The following is an 18,129-nucleotide window of genomic DNA, read 5'->3' on the forward strand; positions in this document are numbered from 1 at the left end:
TCAGAAGGCATGGAATATGATATTCTCCAATGCAAAAGATCTAAATCTGCAACCAATATTCACCTACCCAGCAAAACTGAGCATAATACTTCAGGGGGAAGAAATGGATATTTAATGAAATAGAGGAATTGCAGGATTCAAATTCAACACTCAAAAGAAGCATAAAAAGGCAAAGAGAAAAAACCTCAAGGAAATTAGTGGGGTCAAACTAAATCTCTGAGTACAAAAGAACAATTAGGATACTTAAGTACTTAATATTCTTAATCAAAGGAAACAATGGAACTAAACTGGTTACATCCCTTGCATGAGAAAATGATAATGAATACTTAAGAAACTTATGGTACAGGAGGTATTTAAGACACTTTTAAGATGCTTTAGAGTAATCAAGGAAAACAATCCAGTTAAAGTGATTATATTACTAGTAAGAAGGTGATGATATCTATGATACTTGAAGTGCCTAAGATATCTAAAGTACTTAGGATGCTTAGGGTACCAAAGATATTTATGAATGTTATCACTGTTTGTGCAAAGAATAGGAGTATATATAAACAGAGAACAGGGAGTAAGTTGAATATAATAGGATTTTTTTTAAATCAAAGGATAAGAAAGAGTAATATACTGAGAAAGAGAAAAGGTGAGAATGTTGGGCATAAATTGTCTCACACGAGAAGGCATGAAAGAATCAATATAGTGGAAGGAATGATGAGGGGATAGTGGGCAAGGCTTGAACCTTACTTCCATTGGAATTAGTACAAATTGGAAATATCATTCACACTCACTTAGGTGTAGAAATCTATCTAACCAAATAAGGAAGTAAGAAGGGGAGGAGAAACAATAAATAGGGTAGTAGACAAAAGAAAAGAAACTTGGGGAGGCAGATAAACAGAAGCAAAAATGTTTTTGAATAAAGACTGAAAGGAGAGAAAAAGAAGGATAAACAAGAAAAATAAGATAGATGAACCATTGCTTAATTTGAATGAAAAAGAAAGAAGAAAACCAAATTACCAGTATTAAAAATGAAAAGAGTGAGATTACAATCAATGAAGAAGAAATTAAAGCAATTATTACAAGTTATTTTACCCAATTATTTGCCAATAAATATGGTGACCTAAATTAATATTTTAAAAAATGTAAATTGCCTCAATTAACATAAGAGAAAATAGAATACTTAAACAATCTTATCTCAGAAAAGGAAATTGAATCATCAATAAACTCCCTAAGTAAAAAGCTCCAAGGACAGATGGGTTCAAAAGTATGTTCTACCAAACATTTAAAGAAAAATTAATTCTAATACAACATAAACATTCAGAAAAATAACTGAGAAAGGAACTCTACCAAATTTGTTTTGTGACACAAATATAGTGCTAATTCCTAAACCAGGATGAACAGAGAGAGAGAGAGAGAGAGAGAGAGACAGAGACAGAGAGAGAGAGACAGAGACAGAGAGAGAGAGACAGAGACAGAGAGAGAGAGAGAGAACAACTATAGACCAATATCCCTAATAAATGTTAATGTAAAATTTTTAGACAAAATATTAGCAAGAAGTTGACAGCACTCATTCTTCTCACTGTACCCATTGCTGGTATAATAGGGAGAAGTAAATAGTTATAAGAGAATATGAAACCTAGTAAACCTAGAACATATTGAAGGAAGATGAGTAGTAGGAAAAAAGGTAAAAAAAAATGAAACTCATTGGAAGAGATATATCCTTGTCACTGTGAGATAACAAGAGAAATTGGAACTGCTGAAGCACTCAAGAAACTCACAGATAAAGTTCTCTGGGAAAGTTTCTATGAGAACTTCCTCTTTCTTTAATTTTTACTTCAAATTGTAGTCACCCAAATATAAAACTGCAAATAGTTTCTGGGATCTGGGTCTTTGGTCATCAAGAGAGACTACTTATCCCATTTATTGGTTACTGCTAGCCTAACTAATAAATGGATCAAGCTCAGCTCTGTGGCTTTTTGTCACAATGCCAGTGTGATTCTCTTTACTAATAGTTCATGTATCACTTTTAAAGAAACAATATTTTTCCCTCGAAGGAAAAAAGGGTCTAATTGGAAGGTATTATCCAGGACCTCTTCCTGATTCCTATTTTATATGAAGATGCAGGGCCATATTGGCAAACATTTTGGTCTAGAGCAGATAACAAATAGTCAATCATCAATAATTTATAGTTATCCCTTCCACATCACAGGGGATAAGGGCACAGTATCCCTGTGGTCTGGAAAATCTGCTTTAAATTTTTTGGCCCTCCCTTCATACCAGAAAATTAGTCTGAATTTTTTCTTTTTTCTCTTATGAGCTATTTATAATACCTTATTGTAAATATTGGATCAAATATGCATCTCTGAGATATTAATTTTTTCTGTATTGGTATGTGGCCTTTACGTGATGTCTGAGGATTCTCTAAAACTCCCAAAACAGTCCATTTAATTTCTTATGCTGACCCCATGACATATTGAAACCAAGATGGGGAAAATTACAATGTGGAAGGCATAACTGTACTTTTTTTTTTTCTTTCAGCAAATATCCATTGAGCACCTACTATGTGCCAGGCTTTGTGCTAGGCTATGGGATTATAAATGCAAAAAAATTAAATAATTCCTAATTGGAAGGCCCTAATATTCTAATGTGGAAAATGACAAGTATGTATAAAGCTCCGAACATATGAATATAACGTGAATAAAGATAAACATATATACAATAGCCTGGTACATCCCATGTGGCTGGGGCCTCTGGTTGGGTCTCTAGGCCTGGCTGTGGCTCTGAATGGAGCCTGGAGAAAGTGCTTAATTTCAGGCCCACACCTGCTCCTGACCCCTAAGGGATAAAGGAAGGCAGAGTCAGAGGAGACGCATGGCGTGTCTGTTTGCTATTACAAGGCGGTTACTAAATGGAACTTCTTGGATGACTTCCTGGAACCACAAGAGTCCTGGGGAAACAGTTGGAATATTATCAGAGGCTCAGGCTCAGTGGCTGAGGCTTTCTTCATTGGCAGTGATTGATGACTCAGTGTTCTACACCCACATGAAGGGTGGCTGTTGTCAAGTGCCAGGACAGGAGCCATCCTGATCTGCCATCTAACATGGACCAGAAGGGCAGCCTGGGGGCTCAGGAGATAGAGAGCCGGGCCTGGAGATGGGAGGTTCAAATATGGCCTTGGATGCTTCCTAGCCATATAACCCTGGGCAAGTCACTGAGCCCGTCATCTCTCCTTCACTGCTCTTCTGCCTTGGAACGCATACTTCGTATTGCTTCTAAACTAGAAAGTGAGGGTTGGTTTTTGTTTTTAAAGATGTCATTAGGAGAATCTAACTCCTACTAAAAAGATATTTGGTTCAATATTCTTTCCAGGATCAGCGACTCTAGCAAGAGGCTGACATGTCGAGGAGCTGGCACCTCAGTCTTGCCCCTCTCCCCACAACCAGAGACTCCAGGCGATTTCCCTTTGGGTTAGATCTGGGATTCCTTCTATCAGACTGTGAGAAATGCTCCCAGTGGGAGAGTTCATTTGCACTATGTACTGTCTGTTATTTTCTTATCTGAATACATTCTCAGATTTCTGTTTGCTAACAACTTGGGTAAATGGGTTTGTTTGCTATTTTCTATTTGCAGTCTTCCTGGAACTGGCATTTGGTGGGAAGAAAGACAAGGGTATCCAATACACTCTATGCTGGATATACTTATCTGTTCTTTCTTTTAAAGTTCATCTATGAGGAGATAGGAAACTTTCCTTGAGAAAGGTCTCAGGATGAGAAACTCAAATTCATGGAAGTTTCCTCCTATTTCTCTGAATTTGAAATATTCATCAAAATTCAGTGATGAAAATTGATAGAAAAGAAGCTTTGTGATGTATATAAAAGGAGTGGCTCATCCAGGCCTAGGTGGTAGAACTAAGGAAAGTGAGGAATAGGGGGGAAATGACCACGGGGGAAGAAAAGCTCTTCTTGAGCCCACCAGTCTCAAGGATAAGAAACCAAAATCCATACAAATCTTCTCATATTGCTCTGAATTGTTGTTCATCAAGGCTCCTAGTTTTTGTGTAACATTTACTTTTCTTTGTATACTAGAATGGTTTTATTGATTAAATTCACAATAAAAGGGAAATTTTGATTATTAAAAAAGAAATTAAAGATGTATTTGGGGGGAAAATCAAGAAGTTGATGAGATCATCTCAGGTAAGGATAACATGAGATGAGGGAAAGGGTAGGAAAAACAAGGCAATAACTAAGTATACCTGTAGATATCCTTCTCAGATAATTCCCAGTGGAAAATAGCTTGGGTTCCAAAAGGTCCTCTGTAAATTGGTTGTTCAGAATTCCTAGCACATTTTGCACAGTAGTTAAGTTCATGGTTCCACAGAAACCTACTTAATCCAAAATGGAATAGTCTGAATTCAAGATCCTGCAATCAGAGGAGTAATTTATTTAATATAGGAATGGAGAGACAGACAGACAGACAGACAGACAGAAACAGAGACAGAGGGAGATGAGAAACAGAGAGAGACAAAGAGAGAGACAGAAAGACAGAGAGAGAGACAGAGAGAGACAGAGAGACAGAAAGACAGAGAGAGAGACAGAGAGAGAGAGAGACAGAGACAGAGAGACACAGAGAGAGAGACACAGAGAGAGAGAGAGACACAGAGAGAGAACAAAAAGGATTTTCCATTTCCTAGTGCTGGGATAATTACCAAGCAAAATTAATACAGAAGTGAAATTCAACTTTGTTATCTCCCCATACTTCTATTGCCTCTCTCCTAAGGCCCCCATTTCCCCCCGTGTTTTTAAGCTTCTTACTGTGCTTCTAACCCAGATCCACTTCAGCTTTGTTCTATCTCTGCTTCCCTTCACAAGGATTCTATCCCACAAAATTGCCTTCTCATTGTAGCCCTCAATAAAAGCTCAAAAAAGATCTGCTAGGTTCTTGGGAGAAAAACCCTACTCTCAATTAATTTATACTGATGTATGAATGATTGATTGCCCCTTAGACCTCTTAGAGGCATTTCAATTTTTAAAGAGATGCTTGGTAATCTAAAGGAATCTTCAATTAGTGGAATTTCAGGATATGAAGGGGTACAATAAAAAATTCAGATAGGGGAGTGAAGACAGAGATACTCACTTCTCTATGGGAGCCTTTATAAATTTCATTTTCTGAGCTAAGAAAATTAAATGGAAGCTTGCATGCAATTTCTAAATTTATATTCTAGGACGAGGCACCAAACAATAGAATGTGAAACAACAATCACTCCACATGTGTTCTGAGATCTGCCTGGGCCCCTTAGTCCCTTCTCAACCCCTGTGGGAGGGTGCACTGACCTTTATCAAATCCATGATCCCATCCTTCTCCCTCTAACCTTCATTCGTACCCTTTTCCACTTCCTTTTTCTTGATGCCTAAATAGATGCTATTGTGCTTCCTCCTGTTCACTGCTAATCTTAAGAGAAGAGAAATCTCCACATTGCTTCCTTCCTCTTTGTCATCAGTCACAATGCAAGTATTTATTCAGTGCCTGCCAAAGCGCTGGAGACCCAGAACAAAGAAAGGTAAAAACAATCCTGGCTCTAGGAGCCCCCATTCTATGGAAGAGACATGCACACTTTCTTCCTCTCCTCTGCCTCTGCATCCCAACTTTCCATCAGCACTGGGCTCCTGGGACTGCTCTACCAGAGACTTTCCCCAGTATTTGTTATTGTTGAGTCATTTCAGTCCTATGCTATTCTTCGTGACCCCATATGGGGTTTTCTTGGCAAAGATACTGGTTTGCCATTTATTCCTCAGGCTCATTTTACAAATGAGGAAACTGAGACAAACAGGAATAAGTGACTTGTCCAGAGTCGCACAGGTAGTAAGTGTCTGAGACCAAATTTGAACTCAGGTCTTCCTGCCTGTAGGCTGTGTGCTGTATCCACTGTACCTCTGGTTCCCCCCCAGATCCACACCCCTGGGGGGGGGGGGCTAATGCTTTTGATGGAGGTGGGCAGTGTTCTGAAATCTTGTATTTCTCACTAGTTCCGCATCAACTGTAAACTGTCGCCTCAGCATTCATTGAGCATAAATTGCAGCGTCTGTATTATTCATCAGTTAATCATTCTGGATTGTTAATCACCTGTACTGGTTCTGTACTGTTCTGTCCACCGGCTTTGTGCTGTTCTGTATTATTAATCACTTGTGTTGTTCTGTATTTACCTTCATTCTGAACTGTTAGGCATTAATAATTCCCTACAGTGGTTGTCTACCATACTCTAGCCTCCCAATGCTGCCATCTTTGATGCAAGAATTCCAGAAGGGCAGCGAGATGTCTTCTACAGTGACAAATGATGGCAGGTGGGAGAATGGGGGCAACATGGGGCAGGGGCGCTAAGGGCTCTGGCAGTCCTGGGGACTCCCCCAAATCTGTGCATGGTCCGTATTCCCTTGCTGTGCCATCAAAGTCACCTATGATTGTCAGATCCCAAACCACACCCTTAATGCCCCACAAGACCCTGGGGTGGGCTATTCTGAGAAAGGTTATTTCCCTGGAATGGGAGGTGACAAGCCCCCAGACCCTCAATAAATATGCAAATCCTGATCCTGGGGCTACTCCACCAGTTTCCTGGCTATTCCATTAGCTCAGGGCTATGGGGTTCTTCCATCATCCCTTGGGCTACTTCATCAGCCCCAGAGCTAGTCCATTAGCTCCAGGGCTACTTTATCAGTCCAAGGGCTACTCCAGTAGCCCCAGGCTGTTCTACCAGCCTCTTGGCCATTTCACCAGCCTAGGCTATTATTCCATCTTAAAAACCTCTTCTTTAAATAAAATTCTTTATGGAACAGTTTTGAGACCCAAAGTTTGGGGTGAGACCCTGCTACCATCCTGGGTGTGTTTTCCCACAATGCATTATCTTTGTATACAAATACTTATGTGTATGTGGTCTCCACTAGTAGGATAGAAATCTCTTGAAAGCAAAGACTATTTCTTTTCTTTTCTTTTCTGGATTTTAGTGTCTAGTCCGGGACCTAGGCTATGGTAAGGGATTAATAAATGTTCATGGGATTGGTTGATTCCTTGATCATCTCATACACCTCTATGGAATAAATTCTCCTCTCTGTGCAGATGTATCTCCAGCTACAATTTTTCTCTTGAGATAGGATACAAATCTCTAACTGCTTGCTGGGCATCTAGGTTGCATGGTATTTCTATTTCTAATAGAGAAACTAGATGTCCCACTAAAAACTTAAATTCAGGACACACAAAACTAAATTCATTAACTTTAATAAAATATAGGCTACTTCAAAGCAAGAGATGTTTTGGTTTTTAATCCTCAGTATCTAGCAAAAGATCTTGCACATAGTAGGTGCTTTTTAAAATAAGTGTTTTCCCCCCAGACTACATGTCAGTATAATTTTCAATAATTATTTTCTGACATTTTGAGGTCCATGTTCTCTCCCTCCCTCCTACATCTCCTCCTTTTCCAAGACAGAAGATAATATGATATAGATGGTACAACTATTATTATACAATACAAATGTGCGTTTTTATCATGTGAAAGAAATGAATAATGGCATCCTTCAATCTGCACGTGTTCAGACTCTGTCAGTTTCTTCTATCGTGACAGATACCCTTTTTATTTTTTTTCCTCCCCTTCTAGCCTCACTTTTTTACTTTCTCCCTCTCTCTGTCTCTGTCTCTGTCTGTCTGTCTGTCTGTCTCTGCTTCCCTCCCTCTCCCTGACTTTTTGTCTTGGAATCAATACTATATATAGGTTCTAAAACAGAAGGGCAATAAGAACTAGGTAACAGGAGTTAAGCAACTTGCCCAGGGTCACAAAGGAAGTGTCTGAATCTAGATTGGAACCCAGAACCTCCTGCCTCCAGGTGTATTTCCTTATCCACTGAGCCACCTTGCTGCTCATCTAGATATCCTTTTCTCATCATGGGTATGTTGTCTTAGATTCTTGCCTTGTTATTAATAGTTAAGTCATTCATAGTTGATTATCAAACATTTTTATTGTTAACTACACACAACATTCTCCTAAGTCTGCTTACTTTACTTTGTATCCTTTCATATAAATCTTCCCAGGTTAGTTGGTGATTTCTTATTACTCAATGGTATTCCGTTACAATCAGATGCCACAACTTGTTCAGCCCTTCCCCAATTGATGGACATCCCTTCAGTTTCCAAGTCTTTGCAACCACAAAAAGAGCCTCTATCAATATTTTTGTATAAGCAAGTCCTCTTTTCCCTATCTTTGATCTCTTTGGGATAAAGACCTACTAGTGGCATTGTTGGGTCACAGTTTAATGGTTCTTTGGGTAATAGTAGGTGCTTTAATAAACATTGCCTGAATTGAATCATTTCCCCCTTAAACCTGCCCCCAGTCCCAATTGCCCCATCAACAATGACTGTACCACCATCTAGGCTTGAAATACTTGATTTGTATTTGATTCTTTTTCCTTTCCCCTTACTCCTGGCCCCCAATCAATTGCCTAATTCTGTGGATTACTGTGGTTCTAATGCCACAGCATCTCTCCCATCAGCCCCTTTCTCTTCAATCACATTACCATTGCCCAAGCTCAAGTTCTTATCCATAATCCTTGGATTCTTGTAATAATCCCTGAACTGGTCTCCCAGCATCCATTTCCTAGCCCCTTCCTCTGCTCTGTCCCCCAAAGGGACCCCAAGATAATCCTTTCAAAGGGCAAGTCTTTTCATTTTACTCTTCTGGTAAAAAATCTTCTGCTGTTCTCTTTTGTACATAGAGCAAACTATAAACTTTTCAGCTTAGTATCTAATGTCTTTTACACCCTGGCTTCATTCCATGAAGTCCCAATTTATACTGACCCTTCTCTACTAATGCTTCAAGTCCCACCAAATTGGGCCATTAAGCTATTCTCTAATTATATATGCCTCTGTGTATTCAAATGGACAAAGTCTACATCTAACCTGTTCCTGTAGAATGGTTTCTTTGAAGGTCAGATTGTATGTCAATATTTTCTCTCTGCATCTCCAATCTCTCTCCAACAGGACTGAAAGAGATCTCTCCCTCATCGTGTTTTCCTGAAGCACTTTTTCCCTGGATTTTCCTTTGCCTTAATCATCTTCCCCAATTTGACCTTGAATTAAACTTATTGGCCATATGTGCTTTATACCCATTTCATTAATATATAAACTCTTTGAAAGCAAAGAACTGACTATAGATTGTTTATGTTTTGGGAATCTAGACCAATGAATGTCCTGTACATAGCAGGTACCCAATAAATGTATGTTAAACTGAATTGGGATACATCGAGTTAGATAGTTTTTTAGAATCTTTGATATGAAGGGAAAAAATCACTGTAAGCTGTAATTTCTTCTTGGCATTTTGGCTGAATGAATTGCTTTGGGGCTTTATAAATATGGCTTCCTTAAATGTTAGCTATTTATTGCAAACTCAAGGGTACCAAATAAGTAAGCGAATGTGAAACTTCAAGGTCCCTAAGGATGTCAACAGGGGCTGGGAAGGAAGGATTCAAGAAGTTGACTATTACTGTTAGTATTTCAGTGCCATCAGATCCTCTAATAAGCATTTCTACAAACCTTAGGGTTTAAAGGTCATTTTATTCCATCTAATCCAGACACAAATAACCAACCAAATACCTTTCTTGGGTAACTATGAATTTGTTCCCTGCCATTGTCACCGGGAATACATATTTTGAGGTCAGTTCATATATAATGAATTTGGCCCATATTGATGTTCCTTGATCATGGGAGAGTAAGTTTAGAATTAGAGATTGAACAATGAACTGAATAAAGCCCATAGGAGTAAATCCTAAAATTGACCATTGGGTGTTTAGAAACAGAATATGCTATTCTGGTTGGGGCTTTATAATTGAAAATCTGTTACCCTAAAAAAGAACTACATTTCCCAGAAGCCCACTGACTTCCTGCCATTACGTATTTCCTATAGATAGGGTATATTAGGCAGGGACATGGAAGGTCCCATCTCTTTACTTCCTGTCCTGAGCTTGGTGGGGGTAAGACAAGCATTTAAACTGGTTGATCAGCCATGGGCATGTGGTCTTTATTTTGTATCCTCTTTATTCCTTGATTTCAAATGATTGCTTAATAAACCTCTAAAATATAGTATTTTTATTATTGAGATTTAATTTTAAGTTTTACAGGGCAAGATGGAACTGCTGATGTAGAACTCTAGGCCAGAAGGAAATATGGCGGGTTCCCCCTAGGCCTGGGAAACTGTTGCTAGAGAGGGTGAAATCTCTACTTAGGAATTTAGAGTTAATTTTTTTTCATTAGTGGCAACTCAATAACAAGATAACCAGTTGTACAACAGGTGCCAAGGAAGTAGATGCTAAAGAGAGGTCTTAAAGCTGGAGCACATCATTCCCTGGCTACGTACACTGGGGGACAACCAGGATCTTAGGTTCCTGTGTGAGGTCCTCTCATTCTCACAATGCTAACTGGAGAACTATTGGTGACTTGGTCATTGGGGCAAGAGGAAAAAAAGTCTGACATTATTCTGAAACAGAGTAGGAGTCTAAAAAGGAATGGATTGATTTTTGTAGCAGCCCTGCTGACAATTCAAGCCTATCCTTTCTGTCCTGCCTTAAAGATCAGCAGCAATTGTGAATGCTTCTGTATTTCCCAGATACAGACTGATTTTCTCAGCGATCTTGCTGATTCAACTAGTCTTGTCCATCAATCACATCAAGCTCATTTGGGGCAATTGACTGTATTTCTTGGAGCCTGTGAGGGCATTTGAAACTCTCCCTGGCTTTTAAAGGCTACTGAGGAAATGCTGAAGTTGGTTATCCCCTGGAATATCTGGGATTTGGGGCATTCTTTTTTTTATCCTCACCTTCCATCTTGGAATCAATACTGTGTATTGGTACCAAGGCAGAAGAGTGGTAATGGCTAGGCAATGGGGGTTAAGTGACTTGCACAGGGTCACACAGCTGAGAAGTGTCTGAGGTCAGATTTGAACCCAGGACCTCCCATCTCTAGGCCTGGCTCTCAATCCACTGAGCTACCCAGCAGCCCCTGATTTGGTCATTCTGTATAGCTTCCATTGCAAATTTCTTTACTGCTCTAACTGTAACCCAAGGAACACATGAACAAACATTTCTCCTTCAAAGAATCTGCCCCTTGTACTGCCATGCCCAGAATCTTAACTAGGATAAGCCAAAGAGACTAGTTCACATGCTGCTGAAAATACTTCCAGACCTGCAGCACCACATAGTCCTTTGAGCTAAGCAGTCAATTAACAAGAATTAGTTAAAAGGTTGTTGAGTCATTTCAGTCATGCCCAACTCTTTGTGATCCCATTTGGAGTTTTCTTGGCAGAGATACAGGAATGGTTTTCCATTTCCTTTTTCAGTTCATTTTTATAGAGGAGGAAACTAAGTCAAACAGGGTTAAGTGACTTGCCCAGGGTCATATGACTAGTAAGTGTCTGAGGCCAGATTTGAAATTAGAAAGGGAAGTCTTCTGGATTTCAAACCTGGCGCTCCCTTAATTAAAATAGAGAAAAGAAATAAAATAAAAGGGAAAAGGAAATACAAAGGGGCTCCTATTCAGCCCCATTCTGTTCTCCCTTCTTCATCCTTCCCAGCAGCCCACGTCCTCAGAGTGAGTTGTCCTTCTTGCTAATTGTGGCTCTGTGTGTATCCACTGGATATAAAACTCTGAACACGGTCTTGTATGGTTTGCTTAATTTTATTAGAGGAAGGCTCAGTCCTTATAGAGCTTACAGTTGAATGGCCAATCAAGATAGGTTAAGACTGGCTGTGTAGGGAGGGAAAAAAGCACATGTTTACAAAGAAATGTGTGAGCAGGATAATGCCAGAAGGGGAAATCAGGAAGCTGGCAGGCTACAGTTTCTGAACTGAGAAGAGATGGGAAGGATGCTATGACTATCTCTCCCTGACATAAGCAATGCCTTTTTAGACTACAATGCAACAGTTCAGTTAAGCAAGTACCTTCTTTTCTTCTCCATATTTAAAATCAGAATCTTTTGGTACAAATTGGTCTCAAAGAGCATCAAAACAGAGGGAGAATATGAAGATGGAAACTAAAGAGAGGAGGAACACCGGCGGGGGCGGGTGGGAGATATTCAAAGGCAATAGTCATGAAGGACTAAAAGCAATTACTACACATCTGGGAAAAGAACAATCAGCAGGAGTGAAAGAAACTCAGAACAGAAAACATCCATTGCAACCACTTCATTTTTCCAGGGGCAGCTAGATGGTGCAGTGGTGTGAGGAATGAAATCAGGGAGCTCATCTTCGCAGGTCGTGTGTCCCTGGGCAAGTCACTGAACCCTGTTTGTCTCAGTTTCCTTGGCTATAAAATGAGCTGGAGTCAGGAATGTCAAACCACTCCAGTATCTTTGGCAAGAAAACCCCAAATGGAGTCACAAAGAATTAGACACGACTGAAAAACAACGGAACAAATATGGCAACTATAGCAAATTTTACAGAAGAGGAAATTGAGTATCAGTGTACTAGAGCTAATTTGTCCAAGATCAGGCCACAAATTAGTGACAAAACCAGGATTTGAGTCACTTTGAGCCATGGAGTCTATTTGACCCCTGGTTCTGCCCTTAACATTTTGCTGCCCTTTGAATCAACTTGTTACTTTGCTATTGTGGAGATAGAACTTAAAAAATACAATTAGGGGGCTGCTGGGTAGCTCAGTGGATTGAGAGCCAGACCTAGAGATGGGAAGTCCTAGGTTCAAATCTGGCCTCAGACACTTCTCAGCTTTGTGACCCTGGGCAAGTCATTTGACCCGCATTGCCTAGCCCTTACTGCTCTTCTGCCTTGGAACCAATACACAGTATTGATTTCAAGATGGAAGGTGAGTTTTAAAAAGTAATAAAAATAAAAAAATACAATTGATTTCCTTTTCTTCTCTTTACTTATTTTTTCAAATTTTGAAGACAAATGGTCACCTGAATCCAGTCCTCCAATTCACTTCCCATTTCCATATCATGCAAGCTTCTCCCCTTTTCCAGCTTGTCTTTATGTGGTTTTCTCCCTTTAGAACACGTTTTTTTTTTTTTTAAGGACAGGGACTGCTTTCATTGCTTGTATTTATATTCCTATCTCTTAGCATAGCAACTAACGTAAGCACTTAATACTGTTTTCAATTATAAAAGTGCTGCAAAAACTACCTTTTAAAAATTATCTAGATTTTTCTTCTCCAAGAAGACCATCAATCTAGAGCTGAACAAAAATGGCAAAGAACACCCAATTCAATTCAGTCATTTTACTGTTGAGCAAATAGGTCTGGGGAGGTTAGAGATAGCGTTTGACCTCGGGTCCTCAGACCCCAGAGCCAGTCCTCTTTCCAAGTTTGGGGGTATCCTTCTTCCCTACCCCATCTCCTGCCTCCCATTTCTTAAATTCTTCTTGGTGCCTTGCTTCCTTTTCCATATTCTTGTCAGTAAAGAGGTGAAGATGAAATCAAAGTGAGAGATCTAGCAAATCCCACCCAACTGCAGTCATGCCTTTTGTTTCCATCCCCATAGCACTGATGTGCCAAGAGTTCCGCCATATTCCCTTGTATAGTGTTACCAGTCAGTGGGTAACGTGTGTCTTGTCTCTATTGGACACGAGCTTTCCACAGCCAGGAACCCATCTTTTCTGCTTCTTTGGTTCATGGAGAGAGCTCCTCACACAGACTTCCACACATCCTCAGAAGGCAGTGGCTCAACAGGATTATTTCTACACGGCCCCTTCACTGGACATGCAGGGAGTGTTCTGGGTCAGGGCAGGCAGTAAGCAGAGTGCTGCCCTCTTTGCATTGGAAGGGAGGCATCCCCTCTCACAGCACTGCCTTATGTGGTGCTGACCGATTACGGATTTAGAGTTAGCAGACCCTTTGGGGCTCAATGAGGCTCGTGGCAGGCCCACAAGATTTAAATGTCTTTGCCTAAGTGGGATGAGGCCTCTCGGACTCCAGCTCAGATGGGGTGAATCTTTATTTCTTCTCTGGGTCTCAGGTTGCTGATCCGGAATGTGAAGAGGATGGACAAAACAGTCTCTGTTTTCCCCAATGCTCTGGGATTCTAATTCAGAGAACATCTGTCTGATTGCAATGTGCATTTTTGTCTTCCCCAAGCTAATTTGAGTTAATCTGCAAAATGGCTCTCTGTCCAAATGTCCTTTTCTCCCCCTGGAGGGCCTGCCTCTTGCTAATTATTCTTCGGAGGCATCTTTTTTGGAGGTGAGAGCCTGGTGAGCAGGATAAGTATTACTATGTCCCACTCGGGCCCCAAATCTCTTATCTGACAAAATCTGACTCTAATACCTCATGGAGATGTGGCAGTGCCCGAGGCTTTCTCAAGGACTGCATCTGTGCTCTCTAAGTTCTGGCAGGGCCTCACGAGGCTGAAAGGTCTCATGGAGGGTCTTCCAATGGGCTCTTTATGAGATTAGAGGACACAGAGTGCTGGGTCTGGAGTCTAGACCCGACCACATTCAAGCCTGGCCTCAGGTACTGACTAGTTGTGTGACCTTTGGCAAGTCACCCAAGTTCTGCTTGCCTCTGTTTCCTCATCTGTAAAATAAGGATAATGATAGATAATTACAGCTCCTTCCTCTCTCAGGTGGTGTTGTGAAGATCCACTGAGAGATAATTCTACAAGCATGAATGCAAGGCCTGGCCCACAGCCAATGTGACATGGGAGGAGGAAAGAAGCCTAGCTCTGCTACTTTTGGACAGGCGAGCTTCCATGACTGCTGCTTTAGGCAAGTTCAGAGATTCATCCCCGGGTTTCCTTCTCATGAACTGATGAGAATTTTTAGCCCTAGGAACAAAGCCAGGTTAGGATGGGAGTTTAGATTGGGGTGAGGGGGCTTCCCACTGATTTTCTGTGTAAGAGAGGATTTACAAGCCAAGCCAAGCATGCAACACAATAGTAAAGGACTTCAGCTGTCAATCAAAAAATTCCAAATGGAATGTTCCCAGGAAGGGCAATTGGGAGAAAGCCAGGCTGAAGAGGGAAGAACCTGGGAACAGGTCCCCTGTTAGCTTCTATCCTAGGCTGAAGGACCCTTGGGGGGGTGGGGCTTCTGGAGCTAGGCTGAGAAGAAATTAACTTTTGTTCGTGGGGTGAAGATATTGGTGTCTCTGAGATCTGAGTTTGAAGGAAGAAGAAAAATGATTAAACAGTTATCCTCCCATCTCCTTGACAGACTTGTGTCACAGTTGTGACAGGACTGACATTTCCCCAAATCCTCCTAATCCTCATTATAGACTAGGAATAACCCCATCCCTCTCACCTCATCTTCCATCCTGTCCTATCTTCCCCAATAAACCTCCTTACCTGAGAAAGAGGGAAAAAGTGTCTTCTCTAAGCCTCACAGTTCACCTTTGAGTTACATAGAAAGGTGACTGAATAACAGGGGGGAGGGTAAGGGAGGCAGGAGAGAGTGGGTGGAAAACTGGGAGGTGAAGGGTGGAAGGTAGGAAAATATCTTGATCTATTAGCCATCAGTAGTGAACAATAGGCAATCCCAGAGTATCCCCTCTAGTAGTATCTCTCTATCTCTCAGAAGTATCTCTATCTCCATTATAACTAGGCACCTTCCGATTATCCCTAGTATCTCTCTAGTCAAGCCAGAGTATCCATTTATTACAACTAGAAATATCATCAGAGTATCCAGTTTTATTACAGTTCCCAGAGAAAGGCCTAAGGTTTTAAATTCTACATTAGGCAACAGGAGGGCAACAATGTGAAGAAACAGGTAAAAGAATAAAGGCCCAAACACAATCTCTGTGCAATACGCTTTTATTCTCCTTTTACCTTTGCAGTCATCTTTGAGTAATCGTGTAAACAATAGAATGGAATGAAATTACATTAAGTCGTATGCAAATGGCTCTAGAACACCTTAACAATTATGACAAGGCAATTATAAATAACTTTTCTTAGTAATATATATTTGCTGTTTTAAGTACATTTTAAAGAGCTGCCATATCTAGGTTAGCTAGGAAAGAGTCATGGCATGGTTCAAGGAGTCTACCTCCTTGACAATATACTCCAATTTTTGAAAATCCTAAGGTTTTACTAGTTCCATAATATAGATCTAGATAAGTCACATGTTAAGCAGAGGGCTACTTGGGCCAAAAGACATTTATCCTTGAAACCTAATAGCAATTTACCTTTTAGTCATTGCACAAAGCCCTTTCTATTATTTTCTCTCCATCTTGGTTTTCTGCAGAATTTCAAGTAAAGCTCAGATTCTTGTTTTTTTTTTCTTTTGTTTTTCAAGTTTTTATTTTTATAGAAACAAGTCCTATCATCGCATAAGGTAAAGCCAAATCGGAGATGGGCAGAGTTAGTTAGCAGTCTAGCTTAATGGCAACATCATATAGTAAGTATTCTAGCTCGTAGAAGCCCCAGGAAAGCAAAACTTAAGCCAAACGTATGTATTGGATGCATATGAAACTCCTAGAACTGAGACTATTCTAGAATAAAGCAGCCTCAGGCACATTCTTAATATTAATGTCTGCAAGGCACCTCCCACTCCCTAGAGACAATCAGATTGTGGATTGGTTTATAGACAAACAAACCAACATAATACGCTCTAATTCCTAATTAGGTCATTTCAAAAACTAGAAGTTACAAATACTCCAAAGATATACCTGAAACTTTTTTTTTCTTTAAATAACAGGAGATTAACTGCAAATAGCACATAATCAAACCATTGTTTTCCTTATAGGTAAGATGTATAATGCATAAATATATGAAAAATAAAATTCACAGTCAGTTTTAAAACTAGAATTCAAGTTTGGCTAATAAATCTTAATTTTTATAAGTATATTAATTTCTAAATACAACATAAAAGAGGCAGTATTGTCAGATGTACAATTAAAGTATTATCACAGAAATTTTACAATGAAAGAAGAAATACATTTCTGATAGAAAATTCCTTTTATTACCAATAAATAGGGCCACCTGAGTGCATTTCCAGATTGGTTTCAGTTAGGGGAGATCCAAATTGGTTGCTCAGAATAGTAAATAGCTTTTGGACAGGTTAGCAGCAGTTGTGCAGCTGTGGAGTTTGCTGACTCTAATGTGAATTGCTGGAGCATGACGCAGAACTCGGTGAGTGGTGGTGGGGTGGTGGTGGTGGTGGTAGTGTTTGGGGTTCTGTTGTGTTGAATTCTTTCCCCCCCTTCTCATCTACTTAAGCAGGTCTCTTCACAATCTTCCAATTTTGCTGGGGATGAGGGTGGGATGGGGAGCTGAGGATGACATCTAGCCACAGGCATCAGCTGACACTCAACTGCGCAAAGCCAATCAGCTTCACCTCATCAGGGATCTCCGTTCCATCACAGCCAGAAGCCTGAAAAGAGGAGAAAAACTTTCAATAATGGCTCATTGTGTTTTTCTTCTTAAGTGTCATAACCACACACTCGACTGCTTGACTAAACATGGTCCACAGGGTCCAGGAAAGTGGTGGAAAGAGATTTGTTACGCGGCGTGTGATTTGGATTACAAATAAGGCCAGTGGCCTCAGTTAGTGCCAGTGAAGTGTTACCCTAATAAATGTACACCAGTCTTCTCCACTAAACAAATCTGATGTTTAAAAGATGCTTTTGGATTAAATGTTGTTAATTAAAAATGGGAGAGTGCAAAAATGAATGGATGGGCTCCAACTAATCTTTCCCTTAAGTATTCAACAACAATTAGCTCATCCTAAGAAAGTCCTGGGCAAAAAATAATCATCTTTAATTGAAATAGCTAATATTTCGATACCATTAAATGCTTTATCTTGAAAAATGTCCTAGGAGATCATTTGTCTTGGAATTTCTTAGGTCATTGGTGAAAACTGATGTCAAACATTCAACCTTATTTTCCTACTTCAAGAATCTGTGGGACTTGTCAAACTCTTGTCCCCAATACTCTCACGTATTTCTGAAAGTTCTTCATTTTCTTTCCTCCCTAACATCCAGTATTTTGCTCACCTTTTCTAAGCTGTCCCCTTCATGCCATAGGGCGCATAAATCAAGGTCTAGACACTATACTGTTCAAGAAATGGGGGTGGGGACAATAGAAGATTGATAAATAGTGTTGAATGGTGAATCGCACATCAATAACACTGTATGACCCTTTTCTTGGCAAACCTCCTGCTAAACTAC

General features: G+C 40.1%; 1 protein-coding gene and 1 long non-coding RNA gene across 5 annotated transcripts in view; one reads left to right on the forward strand and one right to left on the reverse strand.

Annotated features, from left to right (window-relative positions):
* The window catches only part of LOC103100215 (uncharacterized), a 60,039-nt gene extending 44,721 nt beyond the window's left edge, over positions 1 to 15,318 (forward strand). Inside the window, exons 3-4 of one of the 2 annotated variants that reach the window (XR_001629964.2) lie at positions 3,358 to 3,484; positions 14,591 to 15,318. This is a non-coding gene — a long non-coding RNA (uncharacterized LOC103100215). The remainder of the gene's footprint in view (positions 1 to 3,357; positions 3,485 to 14,590) is intronic. The other variant, XR_001629966.2, reaches the window with a different exon arrangement.
* Positions 15,319 to 15,757: 439 nt separating this feature from the next.
* Positions 15,758 to 18,129, reverse strand: part of STK39 (serine/threonine kinase 39) — a 364,512-nt gene continuing 362,140 nt past the window's right edge. For all 3 annotated transcript variants that reach the window (XM_001367443.4, XM_007494315.3, XM_007494318.3), the window contains one exon: positions 15,758 to 17,333. In XM_001367443.4, the coding sequence (XP_001367480.2) occupies positions 17,259 to 17,333 (75 nt within the window). In that variant the 3' untranslated portion in view covers positions 15,758 to 17,258. The remainder of the gene's footprint in view (positions 17,334 to 18,129) is intronic.

Source organism: Monodelphis domestica, chromosome 4, assembly GCF_027887165.1.
Source record: "Monodelphis domestica isolate mMonDom1 chromosome 4, mMonDom1.pri, whole genome shotgun sequence".
NCBI classification, from domain to species: domain Eukaryota; kingdom Metazoa; phylum Chordata; class Mammalia; order Didelphimorphia; family Didelphidae; genus Monodelphis; species Monodelphis domestica.